We start from the raw sequence: 18,414 nt of genomic DNA, 5'->3' as shown, positions 1-18,414 counted from the left end.
ACCAGTTCATTTAACGTGGTTCTATATCCCAAAAGGACCATTCTTTTTCTTGTAGGTGTCACCGACTCACCATCACAAATACCCCGACAATGGCAAGACCAACGACTGACGAACATCAGCGCCTTCCTATTGCAAGTGACATAAAACACCGAGTAACCTAAACTAGAATCCATTTTTAATATGTTCACACGAATGCAGACATGCGTGGGTTCTGATGATACAATTGGGTGTTTCTTATCGAATCGATGAGAATTACATTGACCAAATCTGAAAAAAGAAACTGCCCAACTGCAAGATTGCATGAACATGTAAAAAAAAACCATTTACAGAGTTCCAATAACGAGTCTTGACACCCAAAGTAATACGGAACTCCAATGGTGGCTCGAATTCCTTATGCAGAAAATTTGTGCAGGTCATGTTACACGAGAAATCACATTATGAAAATTCTCTAAGATCTCCACCATGCAAAGTTTGTGTAGATTATGTTACACGAGAAGACATTTTATTAAAATTCTCTAAGATCTTCACCATCCATCATGATGATCAACCATGGTCGTCAAGGGTGTGTCACCAGCAGCTTTTCTGTTGCGCCCACTTGTTCTGAGAATGACTAGATCAGTCCAAAAGGTGGTAGAAATGAGCTGGCATCTTAAGAATGTAATTTGACAGAGCATTATGCTCCATTTTAGGACAGCCAAAGCAATCAAATGCATCGAAGCCCAAGCATAAGAGTTGTGCATCTTGAAGATGGATAATGCTGAATTTTACAGGAATCCGTGTCACGTGAAACCATGGCATGTTAAAGGATGCAGACAATGTCTGAGCATGATCAAGATATCAGCAACACTTATTAACGTCACGTGAAACCATGAATACTAAAGGACGTACTGAAATCTGAGCATCTCCAAATGAAGATATTAACAAAACTGATGATTACAGTCGCGGAAGTATAAAGATTTTACAGAGCAGAATATGTTAAAGAATAGAATAGCACCATTTCAGCATTTCACCAGTCTGGTATTTCATACATCCCACGCTTTTCTCCAAAAGATGATTTCGTTTATATTCATAAGCCTTTTGTTTCCTTTTAGTCCCTAAAAATCAGATGGACACCAAAGCCATTTCCACCTAATCCGTGCAAGCTCCTGACTGCAATCAAGCATGCACATGCATTCAAATGCATGTATGTCCTTAAACTTGCCAACTACGTGGAATGTGAGGAACGTTGGTGAAAACTCTTGATTGATTGAATTGCCTCTTTTGCTCATTTCTTCAGATGCCTAGTTAAGCCGCAGTTGGCATGCTGACTGATTCTGCAAGCTCTTCAAGCTTCTCCTTCTGCTCCATAGTCACACAAGACTGCAAATGACAATGCAATGATGAATATGAATAGACATGAACCCTGATGCAATGATGAATATGAATAGACATGAACCCTGATTAACTTGAAAAAGAAAAAAAGTTAACACACAGGATATAAATATACATAACACGCACACACAATGTGGGGATCACCATCTCCCAAAAGAAATACCTCTGTTTTGCAAAAACCCATGGTTTCTCCCTACCTTTTGGGAAAGACCACTTGTTTTCGCCTAATCTCAAAACGACCTAATCTCTAAAGAAAGCAGAGACTTATATCTATAGTTGGGGAGGAGCCCTCAAAGAAAATAAAGGCAGCAAGTTGAGCTGATGGAAAAAAAAAAAAAAAAAAACGATAGAGAAGAGCAATCTAGGGTTATAGATCCAAAGGAGAAAAAAGGGGCCCATTTACTGCTATAGTCAGGTCATTTGCAAAAAGGAAATTTCATGACGCTCTCATATTCTTAGAATTTTCTCGTTTGTCCTTACTTTCCCAAACTGAGCGAATTTTTAAGAAAGAATTCAGATTGGTAGAACCATACTAAAATATTTTGCATCAATCTTTCCTTTTTGATCTTACCAGTTTCCTCAAACCTTATGCACCCTGTTTCTAGAGATGTGACAATATGTTTGTAAGTTGTATTTGGTGAAAAAACTGAACCAAATTCAAAAATATGTGAATCATATCTTTTACCTAAATGATGTGTTGTTATCCAAATCAAACTCCATTATGAACCATAAGATTTAATCAACATGAACCTTGAGTTGTTACATCTAAAGAACGAGTCCTTATCCAAATTTAGCTTGATTACATGCATTAGCATTTAACAAAAGTCGCTTTAAATTCCAAAAATGGCACCACTATCAAACTTAAATTTAATTAAGAAGGTTTCCAGTGATTTATTTGGGGTTAAGTCCAGGCAGCCTGACTTGGTAGCCATGATTTAGTAAGAATCCTACAAGCAACAGGTAATTGGAAGTTTAAATTATCAAAGAAAATTGGCAAATACGACAAAAATTTTATACCTTCTTGATGTGGATTAGGAAGCATTTAAGCTAACATTTGCCAAACTACATGCTCATGCTCAGAACTTGCTTAACATTTTTAAACAACTTTTTACTTCCTTCAACTACTTTTTCCCAGCTCGAACAAGTTCGGTAGTTCCACATATCCCTCGGATGAAACTAAGGTGTGGGTCTAGTGCAGATTATAACCCTCGGCCTGATGAGTCAGATGCACCTGATATCACCATTAGAGAGGAGGCACGGTGGCCTCCGGACCCATTCTGGACTGATTCAACAACACAATCAACCCAGTTACCACCCCATCTTCCCACCTAAGGTGCTTTTGTAGGAGTAAACAAACTGACATATTTGTCAACTTTACAATGATGTCCATGCCTATTCACAAACATAGGCCTATTTCCAATTTATTGTGTATTTGTTAGCTTCAAAAACTAGGTGCAAAAGTTCTGGATTTTTAGTTGGAACCCCCAAGGTCCCGACAATCCAGAAAAACCCTACTTTTATGTGTTGAAAAACATATCCAGGAACATTTTAGTGGTGTTTGAATGGGTGCTGTAGAGCACAAAAATCTCAGCTTCCCACACTTGTTACCAGGGCAGTCAAACATGCCCTAAAGAATATTATTGAGATAAAACAATGCTACAGTTTTAAATTATTAACAGAAAAAGTAAAATGCCGATTGCTAACAAATCAAAGTAAAATGTAGTAGCCTTGTCAAGGAAAGATTGATTAACAACAACCACACAAGCACACACTCAGAAAACAAAATAATGAGATATACCTGAACAGCAGACTCTATGTCGCCAGAGAGAAATGATGTGAGCTCAAAGTTCATCTTCAGTCTGTGGTCAGTGACTCGATTATCCTGTTAGAGCAGATATACTGGACTGTAAGAATGACAATAAAAAAATGCAGGAAGTTTAAGAAATACGCTTACTCAATTGAATTTGCAAAGCAAAAAATGCACGCAATCTTCAACAGAAGAGCTTATCAAGATCTGCATCTGCATGGTCAGCTAATTTTGCACAATAATGTCCATGCTAACATTTTTTTTTATGACATAAGAGTAGCTAGCCAATTGATTTGACAATTACAAATTAAATTATTTGTTTGCCAATGCAGGTTAGAATTTCATTGCTCCTCAGAAAAGGAAGAAACAAGCAAACATAATGGTCAAAATTGATCCAGGTTATCTGTTCAACTTGTGGAATAAAATTACAGAGAGTGAAACTTGTTATCCTACAAGAAATTATATGGTCGAGTTTTATGATCTCCTTATCTTTTATCTGAACTGAAGGGTACAATTAAAAAATTTATGCAGAAGATCAGCAAAACAAAATGCAGCAGTTTGGAAGATCAACCAAGTACAGCATTTAACGATCTGCAGAGTTTCAGATGACTATAGAAAAAACTAGGAATTTGCCTCCCCATTCTCTCCTTTGCCCTTTTAATTTTTATAACAGTCTCCAGGTATTCCTTTCCTTTCCTGTTTTATGTAAGAAACCTTTAAGCACCACTTTAACGATGGAGTTTGCTGGCCAAATCATGTTATAAAGTCAACATGGTTGTTATTGTGCTATACTTTTTGTAACTTCTGAGAGGCTGTATCTAATGTTACTAGAACTTGGGTGCATTCCTTGCCAGACTTTTAGATGGACAAAGTGCCAAAGTCCTCTCCTTTGTTCAGTTTCACATAAATCCCCTCACAACACTATGTGCCAGGAGAAATATTCATATACATTAAGGAAGAAAATAAAACTTCAGGCTGATCGATGATGAAAGATAGGGTTTCTAGAAGCCTATTTCCACCTCCTAAAAGTAATTTGAAGTTTATGTATGCCTATTGAGTTCTTTGAGGAGTAAAACATAGACAAAAAAGTATTTATTTTCTCCTTAGAATAGATAGTAGTTTCATTTGTTAGCTTTGATATTTTATTAATTTTCTCTTTTTTTAAGTATTGACAATAGTTTCAGTTGTAAGCTTTGATCTTCGGTGAATCTATGAACCCATTTGAAGCCGTCTTTATGCATTCAATATTGTTTGCAATTCATGGTTTCAATGTGAAATTGTAGCTTCAATTTTTAAGATCATTTTTTCAAGAAACATGTTTTTCTTCTTTAAATTTTGTAACTTTTTCACTTTAACAGTATCCATGAACAAAATATAGTTCATGCGGACCTTACTTTGTACAGGACCAAAATGAGTGATGGCATGTACTTTACAACATCTTGAGTAGCCTCAAATTTCCAAACATGTTCATACTAGCCATTTCATGAAAATGCCACTTCTATATCCATTTGCCTAAATAGCTTTTAAATGGTCCTTTGAGTTGCACCGAGCAAGTGAGCTCCTATAACAGGCAGTACACTATTCGCCATTTAGTGCAGGAAATTAGCTTTTATAATTGACTTAAATAACTGCACAGTGCACACCAGTTTGATTAAAAACCATTACGACCAAGATGGACTGACCTTTCAACATGATGTCAATTATGCAGGAGATGCTGACAATATGTCACAGGAATTAGCAAAGTTGCTCATGGTTACGCGCAAAGAACTCAACCACTATACACAGACTTTCTTGCTGTTGCATTGATATTGTTGTCTCTGTGTGTGTGTGTGTGTGTGTTTTTTGGGGAGAGGGTTGTGTTGGGGGGGCACATATATTAAACTAAAGATGGCATAGCCACTAGATCCCCAGGTTCACCATGGCATGGAATAACAGAGGATTGTTGGTTCCATGCACATAAGCATATTTCCATAATTGGCAACATATTGCCATGTCTATGAGACCAGCTTTAAGCTGCCAAATAAGAATCTCATAAAACCTCCTAGATGGCACTCCAATGAAGGGAATCAAAATCTTGATGTCCTATCATCTCAGTGAAAGGTGCAAGATACTCTAGATTTTATGTCCATAAAGGCAATTGGCAACGGTTGTAAATCTGTTACAAATCACCCTGGGTGGGTGGCTTCTTTTTTGGCATGTGCAGATCCATTCCTGCATCAACCCTGCAATTTTTTTCTGTTATCCAATAAAACGCAAAAGATATCAACAACCTTAGGACAAGGATAACATAAATGAATGGGAAGGAGTAGTAGTGGCGAACTGGAGCAGCTTTTCATTGAAATAGAAAGTTCACCAACAGATTGAAGCAGATTTCGCTATTTTGTCTGGCATTTGGTATATGCAAGAACCAGACTTTTATATCATCTAGATGTTAGCAATTTTAGAAATTTTGAACAGACTATCTTAACTTCAAAGCAACATTCTAGCACAAGAAGTATCATGACGATGCTTAACTATGTAGCTTAAGAGCTTTTAAGAACTGTAGATCTCATGAAAATAATTAACTAACCTTGTAGTTATATGTTCGAATCTTCTCTGAGCGAGCACCTGTCCCAACCTAGCAACCAGAAGCAGGAGAAATAAACTAAATGTTGACATGCCAAACATTCAAATTGAACAAGCTGAACAAAGTGTTCACGCTGGATATACCTAGTCCTTATATGTGTGTACCCTCTATAGTCCTCTACCTTGCTAATTTTTTCAAATTTATTCCTCAATAAGAAGTGAGTACAAATGCAGGTATAGACCAGAATGATACATAAGTAAAACTATACAGTGTAACCTGAGAGAAATAGCTAATTTATTAAATCCACATAATACTTGCAAGTATATACTGGTGCCCAGAACAAGTATGCATTATGCTCTTGGACCTGACATGCCAATTACAAAACTATCACCAATTTCTGAACTATACTTCCAATAATTTCATGTGTGCATGTCATTGCATGCACTTCACTCCTTAAGACATACTCATACCTAAATGAAAGATGAACCATGCTACCAAATTCGTGTTCAACCATTGATACCTAATCACAAACCTGTGATTTCCGTTGATTTCTAATTGCTTCTTGTTGCTCCCTCACTTTCATCTCATACCTGTAAGTGTGACAAATAACCGTTCTTAGTTGCCAAAACCATTTATCTCTGCTAATTAAATTACATGGCTTCAACATTTGAAAGCAAAAATTGAAACCTAGCATCCCTACAGGCCCAGTTAGTTAGCCAGATGCAAATTATCTGACTTGGCAGTTTAAACAGATCAAAATAACTGAACCATTTTTTAGATGGATCCTCAGATGGGCAGCAGGTTCAGAACTTCAGATTCAGGCTATATTAGAAATGTTATCGTCCATGTGTACTCTATAGCTTATGCTACATTGTATGAAATAAAAAGGAAAAGGAGACCACAGTCTGACAAACAAAAGCACTAGTAGATGACCATGTTCTAACCAATAAGCTAACATGAATTTATCAGCAACTCTATGAAATACAGCTAACACCTATTAACATACTGAGATTAAATAGGTCCAGACTGTGTGAGAAAAATTATGAATTAATGCATACAAAGGACACTGACAGACATTCAGTTCAGACATCAATATTATATTAAGAAACTTGATTGATAGTACGTGGAATTCAAATCTATTTACCATACGCTTTTTAGATCAAGGTCAAACCTTAATAAGCTGCAAACAGTTTGGATGTTGATCAACTAAAGACATTCAGAAAGGAACGGATTCAGATATACAGTGACAAATAGCAAAACCTTGGAGGCACATCCACTCCATTTGCAACCCTAGTCCTAATCCAACCCAACCCTTCGATGATTACCAAAAAAAAAATGTGAAAGCAAAGAATGTTCCCACATTCTAAAAAAAAAAAAAGTTAATGGTTTTTTGTAATTTAATCACCAGAGAAAGATGCTGAATTCATCTAAATCTAGTAAGAAGAACATAATGAGCATTTTTCTAGCAACAAGGAACCTAATAAAAGAGATCAGATTGAGAGCTGACACTTTGTAGAACAGACAAGAGTTTTGCCAATAACAAGTTTTTTCTTCTGCATATATATATAAATTAGATGCTCATGTCAATCACACCCCTGATTCCCAATACCTAGTGCAAAAATCATTTCAAAAGAATAAGCCATGCAGCAGCAGGACTACTGGGAGGATTTCTACAGAAGACGAGAAAAAATAAAGAGCAGTGACCCCATACCAAGCAGAAAACTACAAACAGAAACAAAAAGCCAGAAACTGCTATAGATAAGTGAAAGAACGAAGAGAAAACCCATGCAATATCAAGCTTCTCACAGTTTGGCTCGCAGCAGCTGAAGAGCTCTGCTCTTGTTCTGTAGTTGAGTCCTTTCTTCAGTACAAAAAATACGAATCCCAGTTGGTTTATGGAAGAGGTCAACAGCAGTCTCCACTTTGTTGACATTCTGTCCTGTAGAACAGGAAATCCAGTAGATGACACAGATTAAAAATCAACTCCAGAGGAAATCTGGAAAACTAGAATCTGACGGTACTATTACATTCTCTACTGATACTTATTCAATTTTTTCACAAGCAAAACTTTTTGCACATGATCTGACTTAGTTGTGGCCATAAGGTGCATTTTACTCTTTCGTCACAATATACAAGCACAAAATGGACGAAAGGCACAAACAAAGATGAACAACAATACCTCCGGCACCACCAGATCTTGCTGTTGTAAGCTCAATATCTTTTGGATCAATTACTACCTCAACTTCATCAGCCTGAAAAATCAAAGGATAAATTTTCTCATAATAACAAAAGAAACTACAACATTTGGAATTGGCCATCAAATGTTCCTGACAGAGTGGTTTTCACAAAACAGTTACAGGACAGGTAAAGTTTGCTCTAGAATCAACGCACAGAGCCAGAAGAATGTGCTACAGATAACTAGAAATCAAGAATTAAAACTTAACAAATGCAAAAATCATGTCCAATATTCAAGATGCCACAGATATATTTTGTCTTAGCTGTATCTCGACAAAGGCAAAGTCTTCAATACTAGAAGCATTTGACAAAGACTAGAAAATCTGGAAATTAAAAAAAAACACTAATGGAGAGTCAGAAAATCTAGACATACATGTACATATGCACTAAAAAATCAGAAGGCTTTTGTTGCATAACATTGCATAAACTTCCATGGAATACAACAACTAGTGCTAAGAGATAAATACCCTGCATTCCAGACTTATAAAAACAAAGATAAACCTGACCTCGGGCATGATAGCAACAGTTGCTGTTGAAGTATGAACACGACCTTGTGTTTCAGTCTGAGGCACGCGTTGAACACGATGAACACCAGACTCATATTTCAATTTGCTGTAGACACGGCTTCCCTTAACTTCCATCACATATGTCTTGTAACCCCCCTTTTCAGCCTGCAAAGAAAAAAGAAGTCAGAAATGTCGTTCACTCCTACAATATCAGAAAATAAGCAAGTCATAATGTGCATTTAAGGAATAATAGTGTATTCAAAAGCTGCAAGGACCTCTGAGGTAGAAACTGGTGTAAATTTCCACGAGTTACGTTCACTGTATTTCTGATACATGCGCACCTGCCAAATAATGACCCTCATTATCATGACCTAAGAGAACGATTGTTGAAAAGACAAAAGAATATCCAAAACCTTTACTGCCAATACCATAGTCAAAGAAATCATAGTAAAACAATACGTTCAGCATGATAGTCAGCAGCTTCCACCTTTAAAATGTAGTTAGGAAACCCACTGGCTCATGACTTGATTCAATTGGCCCCAGTTCATGACTCAGCCAGGTTGTTGTATGCTCATGTTGCATAAGACAAGAAGTTGTGCAACACAAAGAATCTCATGGAAACAATAAACTAATAACATCATGCATGGAAATATACCACAAAAAAATAAAATTATAGTGACTGTCTAAACTTGCACATCAGTCCAACCAACAAGGGATGACCCTGAAAAGTAAAACCTAGTTCATTAGGATACGTCACCTGGGCTAGCCTGCCAAGTTCTCAGATATGTTTAAAACTTTAAAGTACAGACTTCATGTGGTGTCCATGATGTTAACATCTGACTCTAGCACATCTGTGCCAAATGGCCATATAAAGTGGAATGTAAGGCCAAGAAAGACAATATCATTATGACATTCATTACCATTATGTGAACACCAGAAAACTGTTCTTTTTCTGTATTGTTTAAGAAGGCAGCGTATGTCAATGGGTGCGACACATAACAAGCTTGGAAAAAGATAAAGAGTGCACCCCGAAACCCACAGATCTACTCGAATGCAAAATAGCTCTGAGACAAATATTTTTTATTATCATGGTGTTCTTGCGATATCATCAAAATGTTAACAGAAGTGGTCTCCCCTATATAGCATGCAATTATGTTTTAAATTTTCTACAGATTCACTAATTCTCAAAAATTAAGCATGATAACTACTGATATTTTCTTAAGAAAAAACAAAAGGTCACTTTTCAATTTAACTAAAAATCAACAAAAAGCAGGCAATTGATCCAGTAATAGTTTAATGTGTCAGACAGGTGTATACTTCGTTGCTGCCCCAACAACGAATGTTGTTTTATGCCACTTATCTACTCGAGTTTGTATTACACATATATGCATATGTTGATTAATAAACAATTTGTTACCATATAGTGGCCACCAAATACAAAAACACACAGTACACAGTAACAAACTAAGAAAGTGACAGAAATTACTAAACTTGGAAAGGAACCAACACGTAACCAACTACAGGTTTATGCAGCATATGTGCAAAGTTCCTGAAGGAAAACATACAAACGACCTGTATTTATAATCTATATATAACACAGCAAGGAGAAAATGAGAATAGCAAGAGTTATCCACTCTGATAGATGTCCTAAACTAACGACTGAAGCTATTGGCAAATAGTGGAACTTATCATGTAATATTGGCATGGAAATAATATTGTGAAATAGGTAATTTGTTGCCTAAGGGCCTGATTCCTTGTTACATTGACCTCCAAGTGGAGAGAAATGAAAGACAGCAGTTGTAATATTACAATGCTTTGGTACATGAAACTAGTTTCTTCAACAGCTTGGCTGTAAAGTCTGTAGCATAATATTGGAAGCATTAGATCAAAAGATTAACCCAAAAGTCACTAGCAACCATAGTATATCACTATTGTGTTCAACCTTCATGCTCCAGCACCCAAACTAAGTGGTCTGCTAGTTGTAGATGAAGCAAGCAGCTATTATATTCGTATTAATCCAGTAAAGGTATTCAAGTGGTATCATAAATTTTCATTTAGTTAAACTGCATGAGAACAATTTATCCATCAACCAGAAATACCAATCACAATGCTTTTACTGTAACTAGAATGCAACTCTTTGATGTCATTTAACTATTTTGGCCTGTCACCCATAAGACATATTGAGGTACATTTAGCATAACCTTTGCACATTTAGAGTCTTAGACCCTCACATGATGTCAGCAGCAAAAAACCATCTGTTGTAGAGACTAGACATACGTGCATCAATGGGCAGATCAGAGACCATCTTGATAATCAAGCAGTTATTTACATTATTATTAGCAACCATGTGACAGATGAAGATTTTTTTTTTTCTTTTGAGATGAAGTGATTGGGGCAAAACCAGATGGATCCTATTTAAGATAAATTCTTTTACAATCCAACACAACACAAAGGCAACTCTTAAATGATTTATGAATTAGAATGTGAGTAACCATTTTTATCACAATTTTCTTGAATGTCCAAATTCTAAAGTTGATAGAATCATTAGAACCACTTGAAAACAAGCTAAGGAAGCAATTTTTCATAATCTGTTTTGAAAACAGGAAAGAGACAAGTAACATGTACCTACAAGATCACCAGCCCATATCCCTGCCTCGTCACCACCAGTTCCAGCTCTTACTGAAAATTAATAAAATGTCAAATTTGTCAATTGACAAAGATGGTCAATGTAAATTGACCTAAAAGACTTTGACGATGCAATGTAACTGCAAGAACATTTCAGAAAACAGTGAAGCACCAGAATGTTCCCATAAAGCATACCTTCAAGTAAGATATTTCGTGCATCCAACGGATCACTAGGAAGTAACAGTACCTATTGTTCAAATAAATAAGCATAAGGAAATAGGATATGAACGCATGCATGGATCTATAAATAATTCAGCAAACCAACTAGTAGAAGGGTATGTGAAAGAGGAGTAAAAGATTTACAACTTGGAGTGCAGTCCCAACTAGCTACTAACGTGTACTGTGCAAAGTTGAAAACTTTCCCTGTTAGCCACAGAGCAGATAATTTCTCCCTTTCTGATCAAATTAATTTTAATGACCTAATACTTTCAGGACACATATTCCTGATTCCGATATAAGAAAGGAACACGGTAGGCAATGGGCAACATTTAATCAATCTTTGGCTCAACTGAAAAATATATTGTGCCTGTGAAAAAATTTCAAATCCTCAATATCTCATGAAGCAATTGCAAGCATCAACAGTGAAAAGGAACCTTAAGTTTCTCCTCAAGCCCTGTTATTTGATTTGATAAAGCTTCAATTTCAGAAGCTATCATCTCCGTCATCTCAGGATCACCACCATCTTCTTTTGCTAATGCTACAGAAAATATTTGTAGTTTTTTAAGTTAGCATGTGGATATGACAAGAATAAACAATTTTAATTTTTAAAATTCTGGCTTATTTTAAAGATCTTGAGCAAAACCTTTTGTCTCTTCCAGTTGCTTTTCACAATCTTTGAACTGTCTATATGTTGCCACAACCTGTAATTCAAAAATCAGTAATCCAAACTATTATAACATGCAGATTAGAGATCCCCAATAGTACCTCATCTAGCTCTGCCATCGACTGAGCAAGCTTCTGGTATTCTACAGGATTTGCAACAACATCAGGATCAGCCAATTTGACCTATTATCAAGCAGCAGCGAGACAGCAAATCATATTAATAAGAACTTATCCATGCTAATTACTAATGTGAAACTTAGACCACAATCAATTAAAGAAATTATTATTTTTGTTAGCATCTAAAGCTATAAAGAATGTACTCAGGAAACAATAATAGTTTAATGATGCACACTGTACTTGGTTGCATGTGCAAGATGGATGTTAGAGTTGCACAATTTTTAGGCAAGAGGCTATCATATCTTAACAAGGCCATTCATATCAGCCATCAAGAGAAAGGCAAATCCTATAATCCGGATGAAATGCACAACATTCAAAATACTTAAAAAAGGTGGCCCTGATATTGGAAATGGCACTAAAATTGTCTGTGACAAGACTTTCATAAAGCCTGATATTGGTGATGCTCAAAGAAGTGTGTTGTTTATGCTGAAAAAACTTGTAGAACTTTTATACCGATAGTTCCTTCCAAGTTCGCTCAGCAGAATCCAGTTTAGTGATCAAATATGGTGCCTGCATCAAATCATCAACCATATTAGGCAGGAGAAAACCAATAAAGCAAGTAAAAGCTTATCCTAAGGCAGAATGTGATCATGATCATGATCATAATCATAAAATTGAATATCATAACCAAGGCACGCTCAAAATATGCCATTTATGAGCACCTCATAACCATTATGTACAAAGACTTGACTGAGCTTGCTTAATACTTTAATAATCTCCATGAGTTTAAAAAAGAAAAAATTGAAGCCAGTCTTAGGCTCAGGTTCATTCAACCCACAAACTAACACTTAGCTTACACAAGTTCAGACTGGCTTGGCTCAGTTAGGCTTGTCAATTATGTAAGCAAGCATCCAAGTGTACATGTATATATACCACAAATGTATGAAATGTGTCCCAATGTAACATGACAAGTGTGGGAAGGACTTGGCAATGATCTTGCATTGAAATCTTGAGAAACCTTGAGAGGTTTAATTTACTGTATCTCATAATTAAGTATGATAGCTTGTAGTCATTTTGTGTGTGAATTTACAGCCGGCTAAGGGGCATCTTAGAATCCACCACACCAGGCACGCAAGCTAGTTTTCTTGGATCATTATAATTGGTACCAGAATCGAGTTCAATACTCGGCTCTAAGCATGTTCCTTAAGAGAGATGGAATGCAACACCACGTGTAGGAAAGAGTTGAAAATAGTCTTAGAGAAATCCTGAGGGGCTTATACAATTGTATCTTGTCCTACCAAGTGTCTTCGTCCATAGTCTCCTGGGGTCCAAACCGGAACCAATATCCACATGGTCCGGCATCCACCATATTAGGCACTTGGGCCAGTTTTGGGTGGGTTTTAAAATCAAATGGGAGGGGAGGAGAGAGAAATGCATGTATGCAGTAACTTATTGTTTCTTCATGTCCAAAAAAACTTACATGACGCAAAAAAACATGCTCATCTCTTGCAGTACACCTGCTTTTATGTCCTATAAACTTGTAGCACATACCATCCGTAGTTTTATTCTTTCCAACCTTACCAATTTCTTTTCATGTTTAGTCACGTGTCACTATCTCATGTTCTTATTTCACCTCACTTACCATAAACGTAATCCTTTGGAATTTGGATACTGGCGATGAAATTATAAAGTCGTCGTGACTTCATCAATGAAAGAAAACCAACATTCAGGAAGCCTGAACTAGTGACATTAAACCCTTCATTCTTTCAACAGTAATCACTTCCACCAGGTCCCCCAGTCCTACAGGGCACCAGAGAGGGGAAAGCCACACCTCAGGCCTGCAAATCCACTTCGTGTCGGGAATCGGAATCTTCAATCCAAAACCCGTTTTCAAGAACCCCGCTTAACTGCTGCTCTCAACCTACTGGACAATGAAGGGACCACCTTATGGGTCTAATCTTCGCCCTTGTACTCCCTAACGGATCCGTAAATGATCCATAACATGCTTGTGGTCACAGAAGCACCGTGGAACGATTCCTCCAAGACTGAGGTTATGTCTGCATACCTAGAACCCATTTCATTCTCAACGTCCCTATCACTGTGCTCACAAGTTTGGTGTACTGCGATCCCATGAAATTCTTGAGAGATTACGTTTATTCACATACCGTTGAACGTGTGACGTTCCGAAACAAATCTCCGGTAACCAATAAAAAAAAATGAAACTCATAACAAAATAGTTCAGCATTTGCGTCCATTTTTTTCCAATGAAACCGGTTCATCGTTGCGCCACGTACGTTTTCGCACGAATTAAACGGATGACAGCGTTTATTCCCCATATTACATACATATTGGACCTCAAAGACTCCCAAATGTAGTAATCATCTAACGGAAAGACGAAAACAAAAAAGCAACGGAACAAAAGGAACAGCCAAAATAAAATTTACCGCCATGCATAGAACTTTAGGCTGTCTTGCGATCATCGGACACCGGAAAATGCCGAACCTCCTATTATTGGCCGTCGTAGACATAACTTTGTGGCGTCCTGCGGCTGGAATTCGTGGAACGACGACGCAACCGGCTATGAAACTCTCCATTTTCCGACGATTTCAAGCAACGGAAACAGTTCACAATTGCAAAGATAATCGAAGCGGAGCAAATTTGCTCAGGAAAGAACTCGCCGGGGACTAGGGACGGAAAACTCTCGCGCCCGTTTAGAAAATCCCCGCCTCAAATTCCCCTCATCGGCGGGATCAAGATTACTGGTGTTCCTGTAGTTTCACAAAGTAATTTAGGGTAAATTAGTCATTTAAGTGATCATCTTCACCAACGCCCACGTAGTCTATGTTCGGATGAAGGATAAGATTCTTGTGGTGCTTGTGCTGGAGATAGATCTTTTACTAATTTGCCCTCAATGGATTCAAATTTTTACTGAGCCAGCTCGGAAATTTTCGGGGCGCAGATGGACCGGGTTCGAGCCACTGTTTGTTAGGTCCGAGTCCGAAACTGAATTTAGTGAACAGGCACACTTGGATCTGAGTCCAAATAATAGATGCCGGATCCAATAAAAAGTAGCTAAATAAATCTCTACGTGTCAACCTTGCACCTGGGTTGGTTTGTTTTGGATATGGACTAGATTGTGCTTAATGTATTTATCCAAATTTGGCAAATCCAATATCCAGATGTTTACATTCTAAAAAAGTATGGCTGCATCATGGTCTGTAGTGAGTGATGTCATATCATGTTTAAACCCAAATATTGAAGTTCATGATTTTGATCATGTTTCATGAAATACATTATCATTTGCTTTGAGAGAATGACCAGCATGCATTTAGTTTACGATTTTTGGGTTTGATAGGTTATGCACACCCATTGTCCAATAGAAAGCTGAAGTTTCCACCCAACCTTTTGTCCTTCTAAGATACATAGTTTTCTTTTAGTGTCGGGAGGTACCACTCTTGTTATGTTTCAAGATGCACCTCGATAATTCTTTTTTTGCAGCGAGAAGGTTGATATCTCTGACACTCAAAATAGAAATTGACCACTACCAACTTTCACCCCAAGCTGTTGTCGCATCAACCTTCCAGAGGACGACTGTGCTAACATCTAAAGTAATTAATACTTCATGTTTCGTGTGATATATTTTCATTTGCTGCTCAAATATGATTTTGATGATTTATGCCATGATTTCTATTTGCCGGACAGGTGCTTCGAAGTGCAAAGCCCATGTTTCAAAGAAGGTCTCGAGAAGTATCTAGGGTCGTTATAATCGGTGTTGACGTTTAAGTTCGTGAACTTGGTCATGTTTTGTGTGATATATTATCAATTGTTTTTCAAGTATGACTTGCATGGTTTATGCATGCGTAATGTCCAGTTGGATGAAAATGTGCTAAGCAAACATTCTAAAAATACATCATATTGCAAAGCCATGTTCCTAAGAAATTTTGGAGTTCATGAACTTGGTCACATTGTTCACTAACTACTTGCACGTAATCTATGGACGTCTAATCGTCTATGGTATTGGACACCCTGTGAGTGACCTAAGAATCGGCTACCCAATTTAGTATTCCATGAATGTACCCAATCTTTGGAGCAAATTCTCGTGATTTTGGTGATGTTTTATGCGGCAAATTATCATTTTTCTTTTCAAGTGTGACTTGCTTGCTAAATTACGGGTGTTTTAAGTTTAAAATTAATCCCCTTCTACATGTACTGCAAATTGCAAAGCTACGTTTCTAAGGATTTCAGAGTGCATGAACTTAATCCCATCATGGAACAACCACTTATACACAATATAAGACCATTACAGCGCCATTATAATCGATTCAAAGACTAAAGTTCATGAATTCGGCCATGTTTGATGCCATTCATTATTCATTTATGATCTCCATGATATCTCGTCTGTTAGAAATACATAACCAAGATCATGATTAATCAGCAATATCATGATTTGTAACTAGTTACATTCTCGGTCGTTCAAATTGCGAAGCCATGTTTCTATGAAATTTGGAGTTCATGAACTTGGTCACATTAAGTACTCCATAGGATCATTATCTTCGGCCACAAAGTAACAAATTTCAAATAATCTATTAATTTTCTCATTTGTTGTTATATCCATTAAGTACTCTATTGACAACAAGATCAAACTAAATGTAGTTAGATGGTTAGGCTACACTATCATATATAACCAAAAGATATTAGATTCCCATCCTTGTAGAAATTATCATGAGATTAATTGTCCAAAAAAGACCAATGATGACATAAAATGTTCAAAATCACTTTGGGTTCAGCCGTTATTCAATCCGATTTTCAGATCGAATCGTTCAAAATTGAATGAAAAAAAAAAAAAGCAAATTTCATTATTGGAATTAGATGTAAATTCTGAAACTGGGTCCAATTTACTCATCGTTGAAACTTGGAATTCAATGTTTGGTCAATTGAGTTGGCCAAGCTCAACTATTAGGTGCCAATAAATAGTTATTTTTAGAATCATGCACTAATTTGTCGACCACATTTTGGCTTTTTTTGAATGTGGGGCTCACATGTCTGTATATTTCTTTTTCATGGCACATTTTTTGTTAATATTTGCCAAACAAGGGCTCAAGCTAAAACACGTAATTTCTAAAAGAAGGCATTTAAAATGTAGAATGATCTTGAAGTGTACAACCAAATGTAGCATTGTTGCACTCAATGTGGTAAAATTGCAAAAAAAAAAAAAAATTGGTCCTTATGGGGCCGTTTGATGGTCAGAAAAAAGTTTCTGGAAAAACATTTCTAGAAAAAAATTTCTGGAATTGAAGAAACGGAAAAATTTTTCCGTTTTTCCAAACCAGTTTGTGTTTGTTATGGAGGAATTATTTTTTTAGAAAAAAATTTCTTTGTTTGATGGGAATGGTGAGGAAGAAGAGAAGGAGGGAGGAGGGAGAAAAAATTTCCTCCTCCAACGGTCACAAAAAAATTTATTTTTCCAGAATCATCTCCAACGGTCCAAATTTTTTTTCCATGTTTGATGAAATGGAAAAGTTTTAAAAATTTGAATTTTTTTTCCTGTTGAACAGTTCTTTTCCTGCCAACCAAACGCCCCCTATAAGATCAACCCGTGCTCGACTCAAGCTCGAGCCCACTGGGGTACAAGCCGAGTTCGACCGGACCTAGCTCAGGCTTGAACTCGGCTCGTGCGAAGCCCTAATATTTGACAGTGGCGTGGATTTGACAGTGCATGAAATTGCACTTCATATTCACATCAACTTTTGATAAAAAATTATGCTGGGAGATTTTGGTTGGTACCAAATGTGTGGCATCCACATGCATGCCGACACTCTTGAATGGATTTTGGATCCATTTATGTGAGTTGTATTAATGGAGGAAGGATACCGTATCTGAAGCATGGTCCCTCTGTACGGAGGCCATACCTTTTCAAAGATTGCGATGCTGTCATTTATTTAAACATTAAAGTGGCCCATTTATAATTTCATACTTTAAAAAAAAAAAAAGAAAGAAAGAAGAAAGTGCTTTTTTTTTTTTCATGTTGGGGCTCGTTGTTGACCTAAAATCTAAGAACTGGTCATGCTTTTGTAGATTTCCTGATTGGAGCCATGTTTTTTTCCATGATTTGCTTTCAATCTTGAGATGACTACCATAGTCCTAAATAACTTTTCAAAGTTTTAAAGGGGCGATGTTTTTCTCAATTATAATACGGTGAGCTTAAAAAAAAACAAAAAAATATGAAAAAATATGGTAAATTTTTAAAATTTTAAAAAAACTAAAAATAAGAAAAAAATAAAATAAATGAGAAATTAATAACACAA

General features: G+C 36.7%; 1 protein-coding gene across 1 annotated transcript; it reads right to left on the bottom strand.

The window, feature by feature from the left end:
- Positions 1-885: 885 nt before the first annotated feature.
- LOC116254797 (peptide chain release factor APG3, chloroplastic) lies at positions 886-14,854 on the bottom strand. The gene is made up of 15 exons (XM_031630377.2): positions 14,554-14,854; positions 12,623-12,679; positions 12,095-12,175; positions 11,973-12,030; positions 11,764-11,867; positions 11,306-11,357; positions 11,115-11,164; positions 8,761-8,826; positions 8,486-8,650; positions 7,924-7,996; positions 7,551-7,683; positions 6,277-6,334; positions 5,748-5,795; positions 3,170-3,253; positions 886-1,359 (listed from the first exon to the last, which is right to left on the bottom strand). The coding sequence occupies exons 1-15, from the start codon at positions 14,701-14,703 to the stop codon at positions 1,285-1,287; spliced, it is 1,254 nt and encodes a 417-aa protein (XP_031486237.1). The 5' UTR covers positions 14,704-14,854; the 3' UTR covers positions 886-1,284.
- Positions 14,855-18,414: the final 3,560 nt, after the last annotated feature.

This window comes from Nymphaea colorata, chromosome 5 (assembly GCF_008831285.2).
Source record: "Nymphaea colorata isolate Beijing-Zhang1983 chromosome 5, ASM883128v2, whole genome shotgun sequence".
Lineage (NCBI taxonomy): Eukaryota > Viridiplantae > Streptophyta > Magnoliopsida > Nymphaeales > Nymphaeaceae > Nymphaea > Nymphaea colorata.
Note: the sequence above shows the minus strand (reverse complement) of the source record. Positions and strands in the feature narration are given on the sequence as shown.

What these genes read in the sequence shown, in the direction of transcription:
- LOC116254797 (XM_031630377.2), bottom strand. Translation starts at nt 14,703, where the DNA reads ATGGAGAGTTTCATAGCCGGTTGCGTCGTCGTTCCACGAATTCCAGCC. An exon ending in CTAAAGTTCTATGCATGGCG is followed by an intron (nt 12,680 to 14,553) that starts GTAAATTTTATT and finishes GATTTGATGCAG; the next exon opens with GCACCATATTTGATCACTAA. An exon ending in ACGAAATATCTTACTTGAAG is followed by an intron (nt 11,165 to 11,305) that starts GTATGCTTTATG and finishes ATTAATTTTCAG; the next exon opens with TAAGAGCTGGAACTGGTGGT.